Source organism: Abrus precatorius, unplaced genomic scaffold, assembly GCF_003935025.1.
Source record: "Abrus precatorius isolate BTA unplaced genomic scaffold, Abrus_2018 Scaffold2, whole genome shotgun sequence".
Classification (NCBI taxonomy): Eukaryota; Viridiplantae; Streptophyta; class Magnoliopsida; order Fabales; family Fabaceae; genus Abrus; species Abrus precatorius.
In genome coordinates this window covers 2,152,938-2,177,695 of record NW_020874362.1, presented here as the reverse complement: position 1 = coordinate 2,177,695, position 24,758 = coordinate 2,152,938, and the positions used below count along the sequence as shown (strand labels likewise).

At 29.7% G+C, this 24,758-nt stretch overlaps 1 protein-coding gene across 1 annotated transcript; it reads right to left on the bottom strand.

Moving 5' to 3' along the window:
* Window positions 1–1,662: 1,662 nt before the first annotated feature.
* On the bottom strand, window positions 1,663–5,245 carry LOC113857651 (floral homeotic protein APETALA 2-like). Its single transcript, XM_027489747.1, has 10 exons — window positions 4,231–5,245; window positions 4,097–4,122; window positions 3,845–3,875; window positions 3,619–3,706; window positions 3,318–3,463; window positions 3,140–3,184; window positions 2,902–2,990; window positions 2,633–2,799; window positions 2,279–2,494; window positions 1,663–1,992 (listed from the first exon to the last, which is right to left on the bottom strand). The coding sequence occupies exons 1-10, from the start codon at window positions 4,764–4,766 to the stop codon at window positions 1,795–1,797; spliced, it is 1,542 nt and encodes a 513-aa protein (XP_027345548.1). The 5' UTR covers window positions 4,767–5,245; the 3' UTR covers window positions 1,663–1,794.
* Window positions 5,246–24,758: the final 19,513 nt, after the last annotated feature.

Genomic DNA, 24,758 nt, shown 5'->3' with positions numbered 1-24,758 from the left:
TTGTAAATTAGGAAAAAATTATTTGTATCTCTTCCCTTCCCATGTAAAAATATATTCTCCCTTCTAACATATCCCGATAATTGTACATTTTTTCCTCCCCTATATTAGTCTTGTTGAAGAAAAGAAAATTTGACTCTAACATCAGTCATATCTTAAATATATGTGCATCTATATCCGCTACAGGTAGCACTGTTAACTTTCGGAATATCTAGAATTTATAGTCCTTTATAACGGTTAAATATATTTTAAAATGATTACATCATTATTTTAAAAACTATCGATAGAGGACCATTTTGTGGTCAGATTTATGGTCTATTGTGGACGGTGAGCAGCAACAACAAACGAAGGAGTACCGTTTTTCCTACCCAAATAATGTGGTTAGAAGAGTCATCAAGTTTAACTATTTTTTTCTTTTTCTATTTTTCCATTTCGGTAGCAAAACCCAGTACAACAAACCTATAACTTGGGTCTTATATTAAACTATTGAAGCATACTTTTCTCGAAATATCTAGGATGACGCTGGTGATGATGAAAGCGTGTATGCTTTTATTGATTTTTTAATTATTTACCAAAACCACAACACCCAATAAACAAATGGATGATTATTTTAATGTCATGAGCATTATTTTGCAACCAACGAGATAACAAAGTTTATCATCAAACAGAGTCTGATTCATTAACGAGTCAGAAGCTGCTCCCTCCCAAACTCACAAGCCTAGAATCGTTGAACCAAACCAATCCATTAACCAATGACTCCCCTGCTCCACAAAAGTACATCCTTTATTATATATATGATGAAACAAACACCTGTTTTTGCTTTTAATTAACATTGTTATCATGTACTTACTTTTCTGTTTTGTCGTAAAAGTTAAATCTGACAAGGCGGGTTAAAGTGTTAAACCCCTCAAACCCCCTCACCATTATACCCTTTTGGTCGCTTCCTTTTCTCTCTCTCACTCCATGTATCAGTGTCCTTTTGAAGCTTTAGACGAACAATGATAGGTCCCTCTCATCATAATGGCTTTGTCTGACTGCTTTTGGCCGAGAGAACTGATTCAAAGGACACCGTTGATAGAGACTATTCATCACCATCCGATGATATTTCCAAGACACCAGAAAATAAACCATTTTGTATCTCAGATTCACCCTACTCCTAAGAACATAATATATTATAATATATATATAATTCCCTACTTCGTTACTTTATTTTATTTTATTTTATGCTCATTTAAGCCTTAGCTAGATTTGTCTCAATGTTTTTTGTCAAGCTAAACAACCCCGCATTACCCTTCTAAGGAAGAATAGCTAGCATCTTTCCTTGGCAAAGTTTTCAAGACCAATCCCAAACCAAAAAGAAATAAGGAACAAATTGACAACCATGTGTATGTGATAGCAATACATCCCAAATTAAGAAACGAATAGGTGCTGTCATAAATACCATAACACAGAAAAGCAATAAATCAGAGTTATATAAGATCAGAAAATTTTAGTCAGAGCCCAGAATATCTAGTTAAAGATTTCGTCCGTTTGTTAGTTTGACTGACCCAGACCAAGACCAAGAAGTACCCAATTTGGATTACTTTTTTTCTCTTCTTTTTCATTTTATCTTTTCTTTTCACCTCAATAGTAAAGTATTGGGCTTCCTAAAGGAGGGGGTGCTTGATCATGAACAATAGTCTAACACTGCATCCATTTTTACATGCTAAGAAAAGAAAATAAGGGGAGATATTAGGGAGGGAGCGTATTACGATTATTTTGAATGTAACTGGCGAGGCAGAAAATTTCTATATAGGGTCAAGAGGGTCTCATGAGAGTGTGGAACCCATTTTTCTGCAGCCAACCTTGAGAAGAGGGTCTTATCTGTGGTGGGAATCCTGATGATGCTGCAGCAGTTGCTAAATAATGTGGAGGCCCGGATTGCCACTGTTGTTGATCGGCCATTGATAATGAAAGATCACTTCCAATACGGCCTCCAATGCTGCTGCTGGGAAACTACATTTGGAAAATAAATAAATATCAACATCATTAAAAAAAATTAAAATCAAACTTAAAATAGTATGTGAATGTTTGAAAATATTTAAATTTAAAATTTATTAAAAATAAGTAATTATGTCTTTCAAAATAAACTAAATTAAACATGTACTAATATATATATGAATAGCGTTAATATATTTTAATTATAATAATAATAATCATAATGGTGCTCGTGCTTCTTTAATGTCTGATCTCTATGTATTTAATGCATGAGCTAAAATAAATTAATTGAAGAGGTACCCACATGAAAATTTGGTGGGTGAATGAGTGCAAAATTTTGAAGCATTTGAGACTCTCCTCCAGGAGACCTGTAGGGACCATATCTTTGCATTTCATTAGAGGCTGGAGAATGAAGGTGGGTTTGACTTAACATCCGCAATGCTTCACTCTCCCCGTGCACATCCCTTCCATGTGCGTCCTTGTTGCTTCTATTGCATGGTTTTGGTAGTATATTCACCAGCTGAATGAAGCAGGAAAAGAAAAGTATAATATTAGGAAATTAAACACGAATGAACAAAACAAGTAAATAATAAAATTTAATATATATAATCTGAACTAGGAATTAATAAAAATTTAATATAATATGAAGTATATGAACCTTAGGCTTGCTTCCCCCATTCCGCCAGTTAGACTCAGATTGCAGGTGTTGATCATGAGTTGCAGCATTTGTGGTGTGATTCCCCGACGCTTGATTATTGCAAGTCTTTGAACTCGAATTGCCCAAACTTAAATCCAGATTGTGATCTGCAGTAGTACCTGTGGATTCTGTAGCCCAATAATGCATATATTTAATTTATGAATGTGAATAACAAAATCCAAACACTAGTGTTAGAACAATTTATATTATTCTCATAGTCCATTGTTTACCGGAATTAAGCTCATTATCATAGATGCTGGGATCAAAATTGGTGACGGCCTCTTTGCCATTGCATTTTATTGCTGCTTTGTCATAAGCTCTACAGTAAAAAAAAAAATGTGCAATAAAATTAAAAGTAAAACCCTAAAGATAAATCATTTACATTCTAGGCTAAGTTTTGGAAGATGGGCAATCTAGTAATTCGAAGGTGAAAAAGAAATAATTGACAACGTAAGCAAAGGAACGTACCTGGCAGCTTCAATCTCGGTGTCAAACAGACCCAGATAAACGTACCTAGCGAAGCATATGATTTAATCTTAGTTTGTTATTATGACAAACATAAGAATCTTAGTATGGCATGAACAAAACATAAACGAGATAAAAGTATAAAAATAAAAGAGAAAAGAAATAAAAAAATAAGGACTACTTTTTTCCTAAAAATTGGCCCATCCGAGCCTCCCATCTTCCACACTTGTGCAAAGTTACACCTCTATATTTAGAGCTTCCTCTCGGAAATCCAGTGCTTTGTCGGCGAAGGACGTGCACAAACTCCTCCTTTGTCAGATTGCTCATCTATTAACATCCATTCAACCAAATCACGGAAACAATTCAAGATAAAGAGAGAGAGAGAGAGAGAGAGAGAGAGTAATAATAATAACAGTACGAGAGATGATAAAATAAATGATTTTTCTATAGAATTAAAAATAAAATATCCACAAACATATCACCTGCTTCAAGTCGTCTTCATAATCTTCTATGCTGAAGTTTATGTCGGCCTCTACTCCTCGGAACTTAATGGCCGCTCTATCATATGCACTGCGAAGAGAAACGAACACATGTTTTCCTTTTGAGCCTCACATTTCCCAGAACGAAATTTAGTATTTGATTCGGTTCAAGATATAGAAAAAGTTATATTACAAGCTTGGTAAACTATAGGAGGGGGCAAGTGCTCACCGAGCAGCTGCATGTGCTGTGTCAAATCCACCTAGACAAATTTACCCAGACAAAGCCATCTAGTCAGTCACTACAAAAAAATTTCCCCACCCACACACACACACACTCTTTGTCTCTACCAAATCATACCCAAGACAAAAACACAAAAGAAGAAAAAAAATAATAATAAAAACGTTTTGGCCGCTTAAAACAAGATGTAGGGAAAATAACTGCCACAGGCACACACACAATCATTCTCATCGTTATACTTACCCAGATACACTTGTTTTCCACAATCCCTGCAATAACAAGGACACAAACACAACCCAAAAGGATCAAATCTTGATTGCAGGAAAATTCCAATTTTTTTAAAAGGGTTCACATTTTTATGAATGAAAAGCACTAACCATATATGAGACTCCCATCGACCTGTTCTTCTGTAAAAGGTGACTCCCCTATACTGAGAACTCCTTGACCTTGGTCCTCTTCTACTCTTCTTCATAGGCTGCGAAACTTCCACTGATTTTCCAGCACCGAGTGTTTCTGATTGACAAAATTTCACACCAACCCAGTGAGCACGAGGGAAGGTAGAGCTTCCTCCACCCGATGCAACGGCCACATCAGGTTCTTCCACTGGAAAAAACTGTCTAGTAACAGGTGGGTGCTCACTGTCCATGTACTCTTCTTCATCTTGGGTCACAGAGAACCCAAATATCTTGCTGCTTCTTTTCTTCATGCTTCGTCTGGTACCTTCTTCTTCTTCATCATCATCTTCTTCTGATCCATCCTCGATGACCACCGCGGAAGAGCTAGAATTGGAAACAGATCCAACCCTTTTACCTTTGTTATTATCATCATCCCCATCAATGGAAGTTTTGAGGGAAGAACACCCTTCGGATTCTTCATCCTTCCTCTGATCGGGTGAGTCATTGAGATCCCACATTCTAGCATTAACCAAGAGTAGCAACCCAGATTTCCGATTCCCACTCTCACATCAAAAGACCAAAACTTTCTCTCTTTCTCCCAGTTTTGCTTTGCCTTTTTTTTTTTTTTTTTAAATTTAACTTGGGTTGGGTTACGGATTTGCAGAAGAAATAGAAACAGCGTCTGTGTGTTGTCGTGGTTTGATAATAAAATAATGGAGATGCGAAAAAGGAGTAGTCGTGGAGGTAGGGAATTCAGAGAAGAAAATCAAACCTAGGACGAGTGAAGAGAGAGAGAGAAAGAGGTAGGTGTAGCAAAAATGTAGTAAAGGAGATGTTCAAAGATCTTTGTATTCCCCAACTGCCCAATACAGCATAGACGAGGCCAGTTTCAGCAAGCTTAGCCGAAAGCATCTCCCCCTCTCCTTAACACCCTTCTCTCTCTCTCTCTCTCTCTAACCACTTGCTTCTCTCTTTTCTTTTCAATGACTCATAATTTCTTTCTCTCTCCATCACTAAACTGTCCTTTTTTATTTCATTCGTTCGCTCAAAAATACAAATATTTCTATTTCTGTTTCTTTTCTCTTTTTATTTTTTACTGTTTTGCTGTATTTATTAGAGAGAGGGAGGGGGTCAGAGAGATAAATAGGAGTTGGGAAAATTGGGAAAGAAAGAACCATCTCTTTCTTAAACAACTTTCCCACGTTAACCAAATCGAAAAGCATCCGGGGGTGTCTTTCTCCCTCGTCTTTCTGGCTCTTAATTACCCAGTAATGGAAATAGACAGCGCAAGGAGTCCTAAAGAAAGATAATTACTCAAAATTAGCTTTTGTTAGCTTGTAATCGTTAATCATTTCACAAGTTGCAAATCCACCACTCCTTGAAGCCACGCCTCCAAGCATTTTTATCTTTTTAGGATTATGACTACGTTTTACCATGTGAGAGGACAAAAAAGGAAAGTAAATAGGGGTGGGGGGAGGGTATTTTGGGAAAAGAGATGGAACATTAAATAATAATTGTATTTGTGAGTGTGTGAGAAAGAGAGGGTTTGAGTTTGGGATAGGTTTTGGCATCAGAAAAGGAAATGAGAATAATAGTAGTAAAAGGAAACTCTTTCCAGAAAAGTCCAATCCAAGAGTACGGGAAGAGGGCCACCTTTGCCTCTTTCGTTCTCCAAGCGACCAATGCCCTTCTTGCGCTGTACCTCGTATTTATGACCCTTTCTTACACTTCTTCACTCTCCTCAACCTGCGCGTGTTACTCCACTGTAATCTTTCTTTTTAACTTATCATTTCAATCAAATACATTAAACATCATACAATTCATTCCTTCCTATTATGATTAATTTAGATTCTATCTCAAAAAATAATTAATTTAGCTTGAATAAATTTAAATTTGTTAAATATAATTAAAATGTATATTTTCCTACAAATTTTACATTAGACATGTGTCATAAAAAGAAAAATTACCTCTGCATATTTCTCAAAGAGGCATTTTAATGCATGATTAAAAATTTAATATAATAAGTATTTTTTATTATCATTTTATACATTTTTTATATTTTAATAAGAAATTTTTTTATCTCTTTTACTTATGTACTTGGTGTATAATGTAAAAAATTGTTTCATTTTCTCTCGTAAAAATTAACCTAAAATGTGTAGTTATATATTTTTACAGTTATTATACAACTTTGGTGTCTTAAGAATTTTATAGTCAAGTTCAACACTTTTAACTGTTTATTTTTAAAAAACTTACACAATTAAGTCCTTTTCTCATTCTAAATTTACTCAAATTATTGAGGATTTAAATTGTAATCAAAATAAAAAATGAACAATTTAGGAAATAAAATTTTGGCAAAATTTCGATTAAATTTAAAATTTTGTGAGAAGAGAGATTAACAGTTCAACGAGAGAGAAATATTTTGATTTCGAGTGAAATTTACTTTTTTTTATTAGTAGAATGAAAATTGAAGAGGCTTTAAAATTTTTAAATCAACGCAATTTGTGGAAACTTTTGAGTAAAAATGAAAGCATGAAGAGAAATTAATGATATGATCTGTATATAATATTATATTTAAACAAAAAAATTATTAAAAGATTGAAATTACATATTAATCGTGATGAATAAACTAGAATTACAATTAACTTACCTTTTTTCATGAGATAGGTCTGATTTTCCTATTAGCATATAGAAAAGATAGTATAATTCAAACGTTTCTTGGTAATTTTCTTCGTTTACCCTAGTCTATACCCCCACTAGTCTTCCATCCCAGTTATGGTACATATCAATTTCACGCCAGTGAGCACGTACGTGCATTTGTCTTTTATTCGTGAAATATAATATGCTGCTATTTTTTACGTTGATGATATTTGCTGTTCTGCAAAAGAACTTTTACATTAATACCTGAAATCAGTGTTCTTGATTCGATTGAGGTATTAGGTCACTCGTTTAATCAGACACTGGTCAACTGGGGTTTGCGTCTCTCTACATGTGTGTGTAGAACACGCGCAGTGGTTTCTTAATTGATCTAGTGGATAACCCAGATCAATAACCATGATACCAAGTACTAATACAGATCAATTTTTCAAAGGAAAACACATTCATCAATTGAAAAAGCAAATGCACGTTATATTCCATGAACAAGAGAAGAAAAAAACACGTACAATCTTGCTGGCGTGAAATTGATATATATCATAATTGGGGGTGGTGGATTATACGGGGTGAAAGAAAATGTGAGCCAATACCGGATTGCATACTTAGTTTGATAAGTTATTCAAATAATTTACTAGTCGAATTGACTAATCTTATACGATTCTTATAATATTTACTAACATGTAATTCTTTTGATTAAATTCTTGGTAGATGTATTTAACATAAAAACGTTCATATTGTTCTGAAAATTTATTTATTAAACCTTGTATAACACAAATTTATACGTAGTTTTTTCTTATTTTTAGGATAGTTTTTTGGTTTATATTATATAATTTACAAATAAATTTTATTAAAAGATTTTGTTTGAAAAAAGTTCAAATTTAATTAAAATCAAACACAATCTATGTTAAAGATAGTATTCTATTTTTTTCCCTGGAGATGGTTCATATATATATTCATTAAGTTTAGCAATTTGGTGGGCACATATTAAGTGATCTGAAAGTAAGATCAGATTTTGAATTTATGAAAAAAAAGAAGTAGGCGATTAAAAAGTTTCATCTCAAGTACCTAACTAGGATTGAGTTTGAGTGGATTTGTTTATGTTAGGAGTTCATTTACAATAAATTTGTGTATTCTTGAGGGTATGCTTTAGTTGTTTAATTGGTATGTGAAAATCTGTGATAAGGTATGGTAATTTCATGCCTAACTAGATAACCCAAAGTAAAATCTCCTACTTAACTCTGTTAGAACTAAACACATCTCATGGATTTAAAACCTAACATTATAAGCCAATTCGTGAAAAATTATTATTCACCCAAGGCAGGACGTGAAAAAAAAAAAAAAAACACACACACACAGGATATGGATTAAAAACATTTTTGGGGGAAAAGAATCAAGCGATCTTTGCTTAAAATGTAGCCAATGGAACAAAAATAAATAAATAAATATTTAAAAAGAAAGGCAAAAAATAGAAAATCAAATTTTAAAAAAATACAAAGCGAAGAAAATGAAAGAGACAAAAAAAAAAAAAAAACAAAATGAAATAAGAAAAAAGATGACTCTATTGAATAGTTGTGATTTGATTCATTATTTTTTTTTTACACGAGATTGCTTGCAATTGTGATAAAAATTAGTTCATGAATTTATTCTCTATTTAACATAATTACTACTATAGAAATCATTTATTATATTAGTTAAAATTAAAATTTTACATCAGTTGATAAAAAATTATTTTACGTCAATTAAGGATAACTAATTTAAAAAATTGCAATTTCTATGTATCTAAACTAAAATGAGATTAGTGTTTATTGTACCCAAAATTACGAACAGAAGTATGAAAAGGTAAAAAAATTCAGGTTATTTGTTAAATTTATAAATGAAGAGTACACAATGTTCATTAATGTTATACCAAAATAAATAAATTAAAAAAATAAAAATAAAATGAAGCTTGAGATGTTCATTAATGACATATCAAAATGAGAACGTAATTAATGTTTGATGTACTAAAAAAATATAAACAAAAGTTTAAGAATATAAGGAGATTGCAAGCAGATTTGTACATTTTTTTTTAAATCAGCAAATGAAAAATACACAATGTTCATTAATATTATACTAAAACAAATGAATTAATGAAAATGAAAACACAAAACAAAATTTGAGATATTCATCAATATACTTGAACTAGAACGAAATTAGTATTTATAAATAATGAACCAAAAATATACATACTTGAGCTGAAAAATGCAAGTAACAAGTTATTTTCAACCTTTGGTTAGAGAATTTTTTTATATTGTTTCATTGTCGTATTTGAAATTTTACTTTCTAAATTATGTTTTACATTAATTATGAAAGAAATTATTTAAAATTTTTTTTACATTGGTTTAAAAATTAACCAATTCAAAAAGTATTTTCTACATTATTTAAATTTGAATTGATTTAAAAAAACATTTTTTATCGATTATTTATCAATTGATCTTAAAAAAATTTCATTATTTTCAAACATGTTATGCATTTTTATTAGATTAATTAGTCATTAATTAACGTAGAAAATTTTCATAGAATAACTTTTATGCACAAGTGAATATTAACTCTTACTATTTCATGTTTACTTTACTTCATTAAAAGAACTCTACTATATACTATTTTATTTTGAGTTAGTAGATAGCTTGACTCTCATTGATTTGATGTGTCTTTTGTAGTTATTCATGTGATGTTTGTTGTGAATATTTGTAATTATTATCTAATTTTGAAGTTAATTTTTGCTTCACAGCAAGTAAAGACATAAGTATGAAGGTGTCATAAGTTTTATATTATTCTATAATTATGGAAGATTAAAAAAGACTTTGTGTGAAGTTATTACATGCAGAATTTATTTTATAGCAATTTTGTATTGATTTTACGGTTGTGGTTTTGCTTTAACATTTTTAGTATATGAAATATTTTTATAATGTAATGTACTACTGTAACAGTTTATTGGTTTAAATTTTATACTAGTATAGTTTATTTTGATGATACAATTTCAATTATATAGTTTTGTTATATCTATAATTATATCTCTTTTCATTATTGTTATATTATACATTTATATAATCCTTCGTATTTATTTTTTCTTTTCTTCTTAGATTATTATTATTATTATTATTATTATTATTATAATATAATGAGACCAAAAATATTTAAATTACAATATTCTTGAACTATAAAAAAAAATTAGATGAACCATGGTATAATATAATATAATATGAGCAAAATAGTATATAGTTTTAACATATACTATTATTATATTTTTTTTATTGTTTTATTATACATTTATATAATCCTTCGTATTCTTTTTTTTAATATATATATATATATATATATATATTTAAATGTAATATGCTTAACTATAGGTGCAAAAAATTATAATATAAATAAATAATACATTCAGAAGAACTAATAGTATTATAGCACAAATAAATATTAATCATAGTTTTAGAAGAATTTTAGTTATAAAGTAAAGTGTTTTTTCAAAACAATGATCTAATTTTAAAATATATCAAAATTAATTTTAGTTTTTAATTAAATTTCAATAGATACGATTTGTTTTTCAATATATCTAAACTAGACCTAATAGTTATGAAAATATAAAATATTTAACTAATTATATAATGAGTAATCATAAAATATAACAGTTATATCGGTTAATTATGTAAAAATATTAATTATGCAAAATATTAACGTTGCACGAGACAAGTTAAAATGTATTTGGCTATAAAATTTGTAATTTAATATGTACATTATATTTGTGGTTTGTTTTATAGAAAAATACTTTCAACAATTATATAACAAAACTTCATGATAATGTGTCAATTTGTTGATGGTAGCGTCTCAACTAATTGAACCGTTATAACTAACTTTTGTATTCCTTAAGTAAATTAAGAATTTGTGTACACAAGTTTATGTGAATAAATATTGATATTCGATTAGTGCATGTAACAATTTTTTAAAATCAATAAAATTGAATTTTTTTTTTTTTAACTTTTCTTTATCACATATGTTGATCCAAAGTTATAATATGGTATCAAAGCTCTAAATTGTTATAGCTCTATTTTTCTTTATCTATGACAAGAAATTCAAGATCCTCACATTCAAATTCTCATGTAGGAGGAAGTTCCAATGTAGCAAATCCCTCTAAGAGTGCAGCAAGTCCGTATTTGGTGAAATTCATCATTTCCTATGGTAACACACACTTACTGGAAACAACTTTTTTCTTGGGCTAGAACCATGCGTAGAACCTTAGTGTTAAAGAACAAATTCAAATTTCTTGATAGATCAATTCCAATTCCTTCAAGCTTCGATCCAAGCTATGAAGTATGGGAACATTGTAAAAATCTCATCCATTCTTGGTTAGTCAATTCAATTTCTTCATCTATAGTACAATGCATTATATACATTGACAATGTGCTATATGTATTACATGATTTACGCGAATGATTTTTGCAAGGAGATTTAGTACTTGTTTTTGAGTTACAAGAAATTTATTCACTAAAACAAGGAACAATGTTTGTCACCAATTATTTTACAAAAATAAAAAAATTTTGGGAAGAACTTAATAACTATATGTCACTATGATAAGTTCATATTTTGATATATTTTATGACTTATATTTATACACTTAAACTCTATTTTATATATATTTACATTAAGTATGTTATTAATTGTTGCAGTTTAGCTGGAAGTTATTATTAGTGCATTATAGAGATATTCTGAATAAAAATTAGATATTTTTAGTCTTTGACTGTATTATGTGAAGCTGAGTTTGAATTTAAAATTTAAACTTAGATATGAAGATTTGGAGCGATTCTAATTGTGGATAAAATCGATTTGAAAAGATAAAGCTCAACCAACTGAAAACTTAGGGTACAGTCTATATAAAGAGGTGTTATGCTCTATACTTGAGACACTTTTTCACTTCTCTATACACCTTCTTCCCTTTCTTATACACTTCTCATCCCGTTTCTCTTGTACAGGATCTTTGGTATTCTCTTGGCAGGACTTAGAGCTTCGAGCAATCGTACTTGAAGATCGAGAACTCATTTCACACTCTAGTTTGCTATTACTTTTGATTGTTTTAATTCTTTCTTTTAGCATGAGTAACTAAGTCTATATTTAGGGCTATGGGAACTATTGTTCATGAATTTATGGGATTTTGAAGTTTGAATCTACATTTGATTTCCGTTCGTGATTAGCTTTTATCCTATTACGCATAATTATAATCCTAATTAATTATATTGTTAGGCGATCATACCTCAATTAGTTAATGGATCTATAGGATAAAACGAGACAAAGGATTAGGTGGACCAAAACCAATCTTTCTCTTCCAATTATTATTAAATTAACAAGTTCATAGGTGTTTTATGCTTTCTTTAATTGATGTCTTGCATGATCATTGGGGGGTATTAATTTAAAGAAAAGAATATTAGTATTGCATGATCATTTGGTATTAATAGTGTTTTTATGAATGATTGGTAATCACAAAAAAATAAATTTAGAGTTAAAACGGAAAAATAACATAAATGGTTGAATGAGAAAACTCATATGCCCTAGATTCCTTCTCTATAAGTTCAAGCAAGACATGTGTTGTGTTATTTACTTTTATAATTAATTTTATAATTAAATTCAGGTTCTTATTAAATTTCACATCTTTTAGGCTCAAATAATTGAATTAAGAAATTCTTAGTAATTGAAAATCAATCCTTGTGAAACGATATTTTAGAAACTTATTTTAGAAAACTTTATTACTTCACGATGGGTACACTTGTTCAACAAACACACTACCTCACTAAGCATGTCCTATGCATTGTACTTATTTAGTGGTCATAAATGCTTATTTATATTACCATTAAAATTATGTGATACACTTCCTCACAAATTAAATGAAGATTTCTCATTTATGAGATCTCAAATCTTGCTTATTGAGCCATTGCCACAATTAAAAAGGTATTTTCAATGATTCTTCAAAATGAGAAGTAAAATGGATACATATATGAAGATGAATTAAAGGTGAGTATAAATTATGTGGTAGGACATAAAGGTCTAAGTAGAGAAAGAAGATATGAAGTAAAGAAAAGGAAGATTATGTTCTTATTGTGGTAAATAAGGTCATATATAAAAGTTTGCTATAAAAAGCATGATTATCCATCAGGATCCAATTGCAGAGGGAATGCATATTTGAACAATGTGATGAGTGCAAATGATGATTCTTATAGTATCGACCACTCAAAGAAGGAAGAAGATATTGAAAATCCAACATTGACAATGAAGCAATATTGTGTACTGATAAATTTGTTGAAACAAGCTGAATTGCTGAGTGGAGGCCATATTATTAATCAAATTAAAGTACAATCTATCAATTCTTCAACAAGCAAGTTGAGCGATACAGGTAATCATTTCATTTTTTTTTTGTGAATCTACTACAACAAAACATTGTTGAATTCTTGATTCTAGGACAATAAATCACATATGTTGTTCACTAAAATGGTTTAAATCATACACTATGATTGAACATATCAATATGAAATTACCTAATAGTTATGTTGTGAAGGCTAAATACGCAGGAACAATGGAATTCTCATCCCATTTGACTCACAAATATGCTATATTTACTAGATTTCTCTTTAAACTTGATATTTGTTACAAGGTTGTATTCATCCTTACATTGCTCACTTATCTTTAATGATTGTTCTTGTATAATATAAGATATCAAAACCAAGAAGATGGTTGGTTTGGGTAATATAATAAACAATTTGTATCATTTAGTGACGTCAATGTCCAAAGCAGTAGTTCTTCAAAAAAGTGTTAACTTTGTAATGTCTTTTTCAAAAGATGGAATATGACATTACTAACTTGGACAAGCTTTAAATAAAAGATTAAAGTACTATAATAGAAATATGAATACATTGCTTGTAATAAATGTCAAACTTATGATATTTGTAACATTTTTAAACAAAAATGATTGCCTTTTTTCATTAGTACTTTTGTCAACAAAAGTAAGTTTGATTTTTTACACATTAATATATGGGATACTTTTCAAATTTTTCTATTCATAAGCATAAATACTTTCTCATAGTAATAGATGATTACACGAGATATTTATGGGTCGTTTTACTCAAAATAAGTCAAAGACTCAATCACAGGTGCAAAACTTTGTTGAATTGATAAAAGTTTAATTTAATGCACACATAAAGGTAATTCAAAGTGACAATAGAGCAAAGTTTATGATGCCTCCATACTAAAACTTGAAAGGAGATTATTCACGAAACAAGTTATCCCAAAACTCCATACCTAAATGCTAAAGTAAAAAGTAAACATTAATATATACTAAATGTTAGCAGAGTTATGATACAAACAAATCTGCCTAAAAGATTTTGGAATTATGTGGTTCTTCATGCGGTGTATTTAATAAATAGAATGTCATATATCATTGAATGAAAATAACATTTTGAATGTTTGTATGACACCTTGATCTAACTAACCTCCAAGTTTTTTAACCTCTATGTTTGTTAAGTCTTAACATTGTCATTTGGAAGGAATAAGCTTGATCAAAGAGCATACAAATGTGTGTTCTTAGGTTTTAAAGCTAGAACAAAAGGTTTTGTTGCTTTGGATATGGAACCATAAGCATATTGATATCTAAACATATTATTTATCATGAGGCACTTTTACCACTTAAATTAAGTGATGAAAAGGTTATATCACCTAACTAGTTGTACCTTGACAAACTCCACATTGGGTCTAACCAATTATCTCACTTAAATAAATTGGACCATGCATAGTTAAATAGTCAAATCTCTAGTAATTATGAATTTGTGTCATTTGTTTCTAATCCTAGCATGATAATACTAGATAAGATAGAACAACCCAATGACAACACATTAGTTGACACTATTGCTTCACAAGAAACCAATGTTCAGTCTCAATGAGATCGACAATCACCATCTCATTTACGTGACTATTGTTACAACTCATCCATAAAGTAATTGCAAACAATGTATCCAATTTTTTCATATATTAATTACAAATTTTTATCGTATTCCCATTAAGCTTATATATGTGCTCTAGACCATTTATGTTGAACCTAAGACTTATGCTGAAGCAAGTCGTTTAGATTGCTACAGAGATGCAATGCAAAAAGAGTTATAGGTCTTGGAGAAAAATAATACTTAGATAATAATAGATTGTGTTAAAAGAATCAACTTCATTAGCAACAAGTAGGTATTTAAAATAAAAAGAAATACAAATAGAAGTATTTAACTTTACAAGACTCACTTTGTTCCAAATGGATTCACGCAAATAAAAGTTATTGATTACTTAGATTACTTTTCTCCTATCACAGAACTGACCATAATGAGAATGATTCTTACTTTGGCATTGATATATTGATGACATCTCCATCAATTATACATAGATAATGCATTTCTCCATAGAAAATTGCAAGATAAAGTTTATATGTGAATTTTTTAAGGGAGTACATGTTTATAAATGAAATCAAGTTTGCAATTTTTTGAAGTCTTTGTATGGTCTGAAACAATCTACATGACATGACATGAAAGGTGTCACTTTTTCTTATTGAATATGGACATAAACAGGCTTCTTAATATCATTTTTTTTACATTTAAATTTTTTTTTCAAACCTCACTGCCTTGCTACTGTAAGTAAACGATATACTATTAGTAGGTAATTCATTTGATAAGTTATTATTGATGAAAGAAAGATTGTACTCAATTTTTGGAATTAAAGACTTAGAAGTTCTAAAATACTTTATAAGCCTGAAAGTCTCACACTCAACTTATGGAATTGTCATATCACAACATAAATATTTTTTGGAACTCCTCCAATATGCAAGAATGCTAGCATGTAAACCAACTCCAACTCTTATTGATGTTCATTCTCGACTTTACTATAAAGATGGTAGACCTTACTGTAATGCCCTTTATATCAACAATTGGTGGAGAGATTGCTCTACCTATGTAACACTCGACTAGACATTATGTTTTTTTGTTTAATAGTTAAGTCAATACAAAGGAGAACTAACAATGTTGCATTTTAAGGCAACAACAAGAGTGCTTCATTATTTAAGGAATGCCCTTTGATTGAGACTATTTTTCTCATGTTTTTTTTTTTAAATTTCAACTTTTGAAATTTAGTGATGCTGATTGGGGAGCTTGTTTAGACACTCGTTGATCTATTTCTAGTAATTGTTTCTTCTTGAGAAATTCATTGATCTCTTGGCAAAATAAGAAACAAACTATTGTGGCTCAATCATCATTAGAAGCTAAATATCATGCTTTGGAAACAACTATGCATGAGTTGCAATGACTTTCCTTTCTTTTATCTAATTTAGGAATACATTGCATTTGTCATGCTACTCTTTACTATGATAATCAAAGTGCAATTCATATTGTTAATAACTCTATCTTTTACAAATATATTAAATATCTTAAAATCAATTGCAATATGATTTGGGATAAATTGCATGAAGACTTTATGAAACTTTTGTCACTTTTCTTCAAGGATCAACTCATAGACTTGTTCACCAAAGCTCTTACATCAAATATATTTGTCTCATTCATTCATAAGCTTAGCCAGATAAATATCTTTCATGCTTCAGCTTGTGAGGGGATAATGATGAATCCATATTGGAGAGAGGGATGGCAAATTTGAAAAAAAATCATGATGAACCTCTTATAGAATCTTGCATAACTAAGAAATGAACGAACCTCTCATACACAAGAGGACTAAGGCATCTATGAAATCACATCTAATTTAGTATGATCTACTTTTATGCCTTTCCTAGAGATAATATGCCCAGAGACTACATCTTGCTCTACCATAAAATGATATTTTTTTAAAATTTAGCACAAGATCAGTCTCAATGCACCTGTATAACACTCTATCTAAACTATCCAAACATGAATCAAATGAGGAACCATACACAATGAAATCATTCATGAAGACCTCTATGCAATGCTCAAGTAAATTAGCGAAAATACTCAGCATACATCTTTGAAAAGTTTTAAGAGCATTACATAGGTCAAACAGTATTCTTCTATAAGCAAAAGTGCCAAATGGACATGTGAAAATGATTTTTTTTCTTGGTCCTTAGGTGCAATGGTAATTTGAAAATAACCAGAAAAACTAAGAAATAATAATGAGACTTACCTGACAAGTGTTTCAGCATTTAGTCAATGAAAGGCAAAGGAAAGTAGTTCTTCCTAGTTGCTTAGTTAAGTCTCCTATAGTTAATCAAACTCTATCTGTTCTGGACTCTTATGGGTATCATCTCATTTTTCTTATTCTTTACAATTGTAATCCCAAACTTCTTAAACACTACTTGGACATAGTTGATCCAAGTACTATTTGAAATGAGATAGATAGATGCCAGTTTGTAGCAACTTGGTGACCTCCTTCTTTACCACATATAGAATGAGGGATTCAACCTCCTTTGTGATTGTTTAACTGGCTTAGTGTCTTTCTCTAATAAAATTCTATGCTTCCTAATGACTTATAGCAACTTTTTCTCTTGATCATCATTAATTTTGGTGGATATGATGACATGGAGCTTTTCATCTGCCTCTAGGTAAGCATACTTCAAATGTCTAGGTAAAGGTTTTAGCTCCAATATGGGTGACTACTCTACAGAAGGAAGCAATCTGATGTTGGTGTTTGTTGAAACTTCAGTAACCTATAAATCATTAGAGTTAGATATGTTTGTAATTGCTATAATTAAGTTGTTACATTTTGACTCCATAAAAATTTTAGCTGCATTAGCATTGAGATCTGCAAAATTATCAGTTAAAAATTCATCTCCTTTAGCACAAATACTGCATATGGAAGAACCATTGCATGAATCACAAGCATATGTGTTAGTGCATTAAGAAAAATCCAGAAAATCTTCATCTCCTAAAAATTTAGACAAGCTATTATCAACAAGTTCCACAAGCAGGTATATGTGAAATACCAAATGGTCCTCAATGGAGATGTTTCATGGCATCCAAAATATTGAAACGAATCATGCTGTTTCCAAATTCTATAATGAGTGTGCTTGCATGAACATCAATTTTTGTTGTAGTTGTCTTTAAGAAAGGTCTACCTAAAGATGATGGGTGTTGCACTATTCAATGCATCTCCTCTTTCCATATCCAATATGTAAAAGTCTGTAGGAAAAATGAGATCATTCACTCGAACCAACACGTCCTTAATGAGTCTTGAATGGTGGGTTGTGCTTCTACTAGCTAGTTGTATAACAATACAGGTAGGCTACAAAGGATCAAGAGATAAAAAATTGAAAATAGATAGAAGTATAACATTAATAAACAATCCTAAATCAAGCATAACATCGTCAAACTTGTTATTGCCTATGGTGTAGGAAATGATGAATGTCCCTGGGTTTTTACACTTCTTAGGAATGGTTGTTTTTTTATTTTTTAAACAAAACTGACACATTCCTTCTCATATTTATTCTCATTGCCCTTCAAACTTCTCTTGTGAGTGCACAAGTTCTTTAAGAATTTAACGTATCTTAGAATCTGTTTAATCGCTTCTAGCAAATGTATGTTGACCTTTATTTTTTTAAATGTTTTTAGGATTTCTTTATCTACTTCTTCCATTTTTCTACTGTGCTAGATTGTTCTCTAGGGAAAAGAAAGAGAAACATATTTTTTTGAGTTTTTTGTTGCACTTGTGGAAGTAGAGGGATGAATAAGTGCAGGTTCTGCAAGTGCTAAGCTGTTCTCTTCATTATGCTCAATTATTGGAACATATTCCTTGCTGCCACTAGAGTTTTGTTTACTAGAGCACCTCCACTAACTGTGTTAATCATACTCCTATTTATTGGGTGCAATCCTTCATAAAATTACTGGATAAGGAGTTGGTCACTAATTTGATGGTGGGGCAGCTAGCTCATAGTCTTTTAATTTTTTTCTAATATTCATAAAGTGTTTCTCTGTCCAATTATCTTATACCACAAATCTCTTTTCTTATTGATGCAGCTCTAGATACAGGAAAGAATTTATCCAAGAAGAGTCTCTTAAGGTTGTCCCAACTTGTGATGAACCCATCTTAAAGATAGTAGAGCCAATCCTTTACTATTTCCATCAAAGAAAAAGGAAAAGCCTTGAACTTCACATGCTCTTCTAGAACACCCTGGAGCCTCATAATTGAGCACACAATATGGAATTCTTTTAGATGTTTGTGGGGGTCTTTACCTGCAAGACCATGAAATCTAGGTAACAAATAAATTAGACTAGTCTTCAAAACAAATGGAGCTTATACATCAGGATACTAAATGCATAATGTTTGGCATGTGACATCCGGTGCAACAAGCTCCTTAAAGATTCTTTCATTATTTGCCATCTCTTCAAGATCAAAATGCAAAGAGTTTGTAGAAAAATGAATATATGTAGGTGAAGTGAGACTATCTATACGTTCAAAATGAGTCCTATTTCATCTAATGTTACTATAAAAAGTTCTATCTATTTTTGAATCAAATGGATAAACTTTGACTTGGTCATACACTAAAGAATAACTCTAAAAGTTGCAAAGACTCTAGATAGTAAAATTATGTAAAATTTGATGAGCAAAATGAAAGATTATACAAAAAAATATGCAAAATACAAAAAAAAATTATGCAAAATGTAGAAAATTGAAATAGAACAAATTCAGAGTTATGCAAAAAAAAGTTCATAAAATAGAGTGATTAACTAGATAATAAAACTTCATGATGACATATCAATTTGTTAATGGTGATGTGTCAACCAATTGAGCGGTTGTAACTAACTTCCATATTTGTTAAGTAGATTAGAATCCTGTGTATGTAGGTTCATGTGTATAACTACTGATATTATATTAGTGCATGCAATAATTTTTTAGAATAAATGAAAGTGAAACTCTTATTTTCTCTTAACTTTATCACATATGTTAATCCAAAGTTGTAATATCATATACAAGCATAAAACTACAAAAATTTTTAAAAAATAAAAATAATACAATATGTATTACCAAAATTCTTTTTTATTCACAATCTACAATAGAATTATAACATAAAAATCATACAAATTAGTTCAAGTAATAATTTGGCATACTTATTTAACAAAGTTTTCTTATTACTAGCTTTTGAAAAACATAAACATAATGTTAAAGTTTGAGGACTAAAAGAACTCAACTAAAATGCGCTGTACTTTTTTTTTTTTTAAGTAAACCTTCAAATTAGTCTTTAAGTTTGTGAGTGTCGAGTATATTAGTTTCCAAGAATTTTAAAAGACTCGTTAATCTTCGACTTTGTCAAACATGAGACACTTTAATCTAACTAACATATTTTGTCATAATGATGCTAACTCTTGTCATTAAGTGACACTTAGAATATCAAAACGACGTTGTTTCCCACCCCAATATCCAAAATGATGTTATTTTCATTTTTTTCTCCTCCCATGTCCCAATCACCTTCACTATCATGTTCTTTCTCCTCTCCATTGATATTTTTGTTCCACACTCTCTTGCCTTATATGACTCCCATGACTTTATCCTTATGTTTTATCATTGTTGCCTTGTTAAACTTCTCCCTGCTCTCAATCCCCTCTCATCCTGATATACTTATGCTTGTCTCTTATTGTTGGAATAATGATTCATGGTTTCTAGCATTAAGCTCATGCTGAGAGGAAAAGTGGGTTTCTAGCATTAAGCTCATGCTGAGAGGAAAAGTGATGTCACAAAGAATAAAGGCATGACTAAAGCTTGGGCTGGTAGTGATTTATGGAAATACGGAGAAGATAAAGGAAGTAGAAAATAAGGAGAGAGAGAGAAACTTTAGTGTAACTGTCATCGTCAAATTCTCCCTGTTCTTTTATTGCTTGTGACTCCTCATTTCCTTTGGTTATGGACACATGTTTATCGTAGTGTGGCTCTAAGGAAATAGCACCACTAGCGTAAACCACTATGAGGGGCTGAGTTACAGTGACATGTCTTCGAGGAGGAAAGGGAGAGAGAGAAAGAGAAAGAGTGGAAGGAAAGCTTTTGGACAAGTGGTGGTGTAGGAAGTGAATTTGAAGAAGAAAGATAAACAAAGAAGAGACTGTGGCAACTAGAACACTATGGGTGGAAAAGGGAGGGATTGTTAGAAATAGTAGTAATAATAATGACAAAAATAAGATTAGTTTATGAGATTGTTGAACAACATTGTTTTAGCATGCTAGGTTAAACACTTAAATAGTAAAAACATCGTTCTGATATAAACAGTTAGTTGAACTAAAGTGTTTGACATTTGATAAAGTTGAGAATTAAGGGATCTTTTTAAAAATCTTAGAAACCAATTTACTTGATGTTCATAAACTCAATGATTAATTTTGGGTTTATATTTTTTTTCCTCAACCATTACTTTTTTCCCTTAGATTTTTCATAATAAGATTTTTAATTAGACAATTTTGATAGCAAGCTAAAAAATCTTATAATCTATTTTTTTCTCTATGCTTTTGTCCTAAAAGTTTTCTCTTAATAACATTTTAACTAAGTATATTTTTAAGAAATGACCATAAAAAGGGAGACTGTTATGAATATCATAATCAAATGGATGTATATAATCATCAATCAAATAAAATTTAATTTTAATTGATAAAATGTGAGTTCGTAAGAAGATATTGTGAATATTTATAGAATTATAAAATTCTTGTTTTCTTTTATTCAAATTTATTACTTGTATAAATATCTCCTATGTTATTGAAATACTATACAACTACGTCTTTTGCATTAATATTTCTCTTTCTTGTCTTTATTATTTTTTTTAACATTATTTCACAACTAAATTATAAAAAAATATTATATTACTTTACAAATACATGTATGGCTTACATAATATTGACAAAATCTATCAATATTATCAATACTAAAAATATTTTTAAAATTAGAATTTTAAATTATATTTAAAACTAATTATGTTACAAAATAATTAAACTAAATTAGCATGTATCTTATGAGAGTAATTTGTTAAAGTTGTTTGAATATAGAACTTATATCAATAACTTTGTAGCTTAAAAAACTAGAAGAATAAAATAAAGTCTACTAAATAATATTACACTATTTCTTGAAAAAATAACATCAAAACTTTTACATATAATCATAATTAAGGATAAAAAATGTTTATTAAAAAAACAAAAATAAAAAGCATAATGTCACATTTAATAAATAAAAAATTAAACTAATATATTTTTATTATTTTAAACATATTCAAGAAACTAAAAAAAATATTTAAAAGTAAGTTATTTTGTAAAGAAGTAAAATTTTTTTTTATATATATATACTTGTAGTTGTGCATCTAGTCAAATAATATTGGTTTAACTAATTTAATATTAAATCAAACGTACAAATAATTTGTGATATGAATTGAATTGATCGTGGGCTCAGTTTTAAGTTAGACCAATTCAACCAACATGCTTATTCTTAGTTTAAAAATGCCACTTATATATATATATATATATATTTATATATATATATATATATATTTATATATATATATAATATAATATATTTTTTATTATCACATTGAGGTAAATTTTATGCAAGTGTGAAAATTTTTTTTAAATAAATTAAAATTATTTTTAGTTTAAACTTATGAACAAAATTTAATAAATTTGAATCAAACTAACTTAAAAAAAATAAATTGATTTAATTTGGATAATTAAGTTGACAATCCATATGTATTAAATAATTTGATATAAAAATAAAAAAAAACATCATAATTAATAATAAAAATGCATAAATATATCGTTAAAATTTTTTAATAATATCTTTAAATCAAAATACCAATCAAAAGCATTGGTTAAAGAAAAAAATTTCTCAAATCCTTAAAAAATGTGTATACAGAAATGAATTATTCAGTGTACAAAACATCAACATCATTTTGTATTTTAACAGAATTATGGACAAGCTCTTCATTACGTTCCTGGTTCTTGGATGGGATGTCAGTATTTTATTTTAATGACTTCCTTTTGTGTTCTGTAATCTAATGCATTTATGACTGTTTGCTTCATATTAGCAAAGGTAAGACTATGGTCCTCGATTAAAAACAAAAGTATATGGCTCCTTAACCTTTCCTGCTGTGGAAGATCTGTCCTCTGGTTGTGTCGCCTTCACAGTAGTCTCTAAAGTAAATAATTGCTTCAAATATTTAAGATGATGGATTTTGTGATGAGCTTGGCGTGTTAAGTAAGAAGAAAATATTGTGTAAAAATTAATTAATGCACCAATGCAAGTAATTCGACATGTTGAGTAAGAAGAGAACATTGTGTAAAAATAATTAATGCAAGCAAAATATTTATATTTAAAATTTCACCGTTACTCTTAATGGTTGTAGAATCATTACCACATAGCAAGTAGCTTTTAAGTGTATGTATACTAGCCAAAATAAAGTACTTAACAACTCTATCTCTACAGTGTCGTGTATGTATACTAGCCAAAATAAAGTTCTTAACAACTCTATCTCTAGAGTTTCCACGTGAAAATGATTATAGAAATAAGATGCTTTAAAGATGGAATGATGTTCAGCATAAGCATCTTAATGAAATAAAGTTTAAGGGAAGAGGAAAATTAAAGAGAAGTCACAACATTTGATAAATGACTTCAGTTTTAAAAGAAAGAAAGAGAAACCACACTCCACGTGTATGAAGTATAGCTTTGGTTTTTGATAAAAATTAAAGAAGGTCCGTTGAAGAAAAATGCTTGAAGGCATTGGAAGGATTTTAAGAACCAATGACAAAGGCAAAGATAAAGAAGATAAAGAAAAACCTAGAGAAGATGATTGTTGCATATTAGTGAGTGTGGATCGCTTCTCAAAGATGACTCATTTTATTTCATGTAGAAAAGTAGATGATATTATGAGAAAGCCACAAGACTTGTAACTAAAGACTACCAAAATAAGGGATCGACATTTGTATAAAAGAAGTACAAAATAAAACTAAAAATAGATAAAAAAAAAAAGAAACTTCAACTAAAGACTCTCACTAAGCATAATTTCGTCTAACTTCATAATTAGAAAACATATTCATTGCAAAGTATTTTGAAATATTGTCTACCCCCTAATGACTCAAATAATTGTGTCTTCATTGTAACATTATTTGAAACTTTTTCTCTTTGTTGATCGATTAACCCTTCATCAACTTTAATAAAAGTTCTTGGACATTTTGGATTAGATCACTTTGTTGCTCATCTCTTATAAATTATGTAACAAGAAAACGAAAAGTATTGAGGAAGTTATAGATATACTTAATTTCCTTTTCAATATCTTGAATGATTTTTCTATTACATTTTGTACACTTAAATGATGAAGATTAAATAACTCCTTATAATTTTGAGAAGTGTTTCCAATGCACTTGTTGAGATGATATCTAACCCCTTAATAAGGTGCTAAAAACCTCATACCATTAGTATATCTCACATTTCCAAAATAAAATACTTACCTACAAATAAATAAAATATTACCATTTGGAATGTGAAAATTATGATGACAATGTAAAGCATCCCACAATACTTTAGAATTTTGGGCAAACCCTTCCCACCCAAGTAACACCTAACTAAATCTTAAATTTGGATTACAAGTTCCTATTACTTTTGCAGAGACAACACCCTTTCTATTATGATAACTAGGCCTATCTTTAATGGAAACTATTACAAGAATGAGTCCTATTAAGTGCTCTAACACAATTCTACAAATAACGCAAATGCATTAAAAAAAATTAGTTTTTCAAAATGTTTAGTTAGCAAATATAATCTACCAATTGATTAAGTTACCTCAAATCATCTTCATTTGTTTGCATTTAAACCTTTTACATTATAAG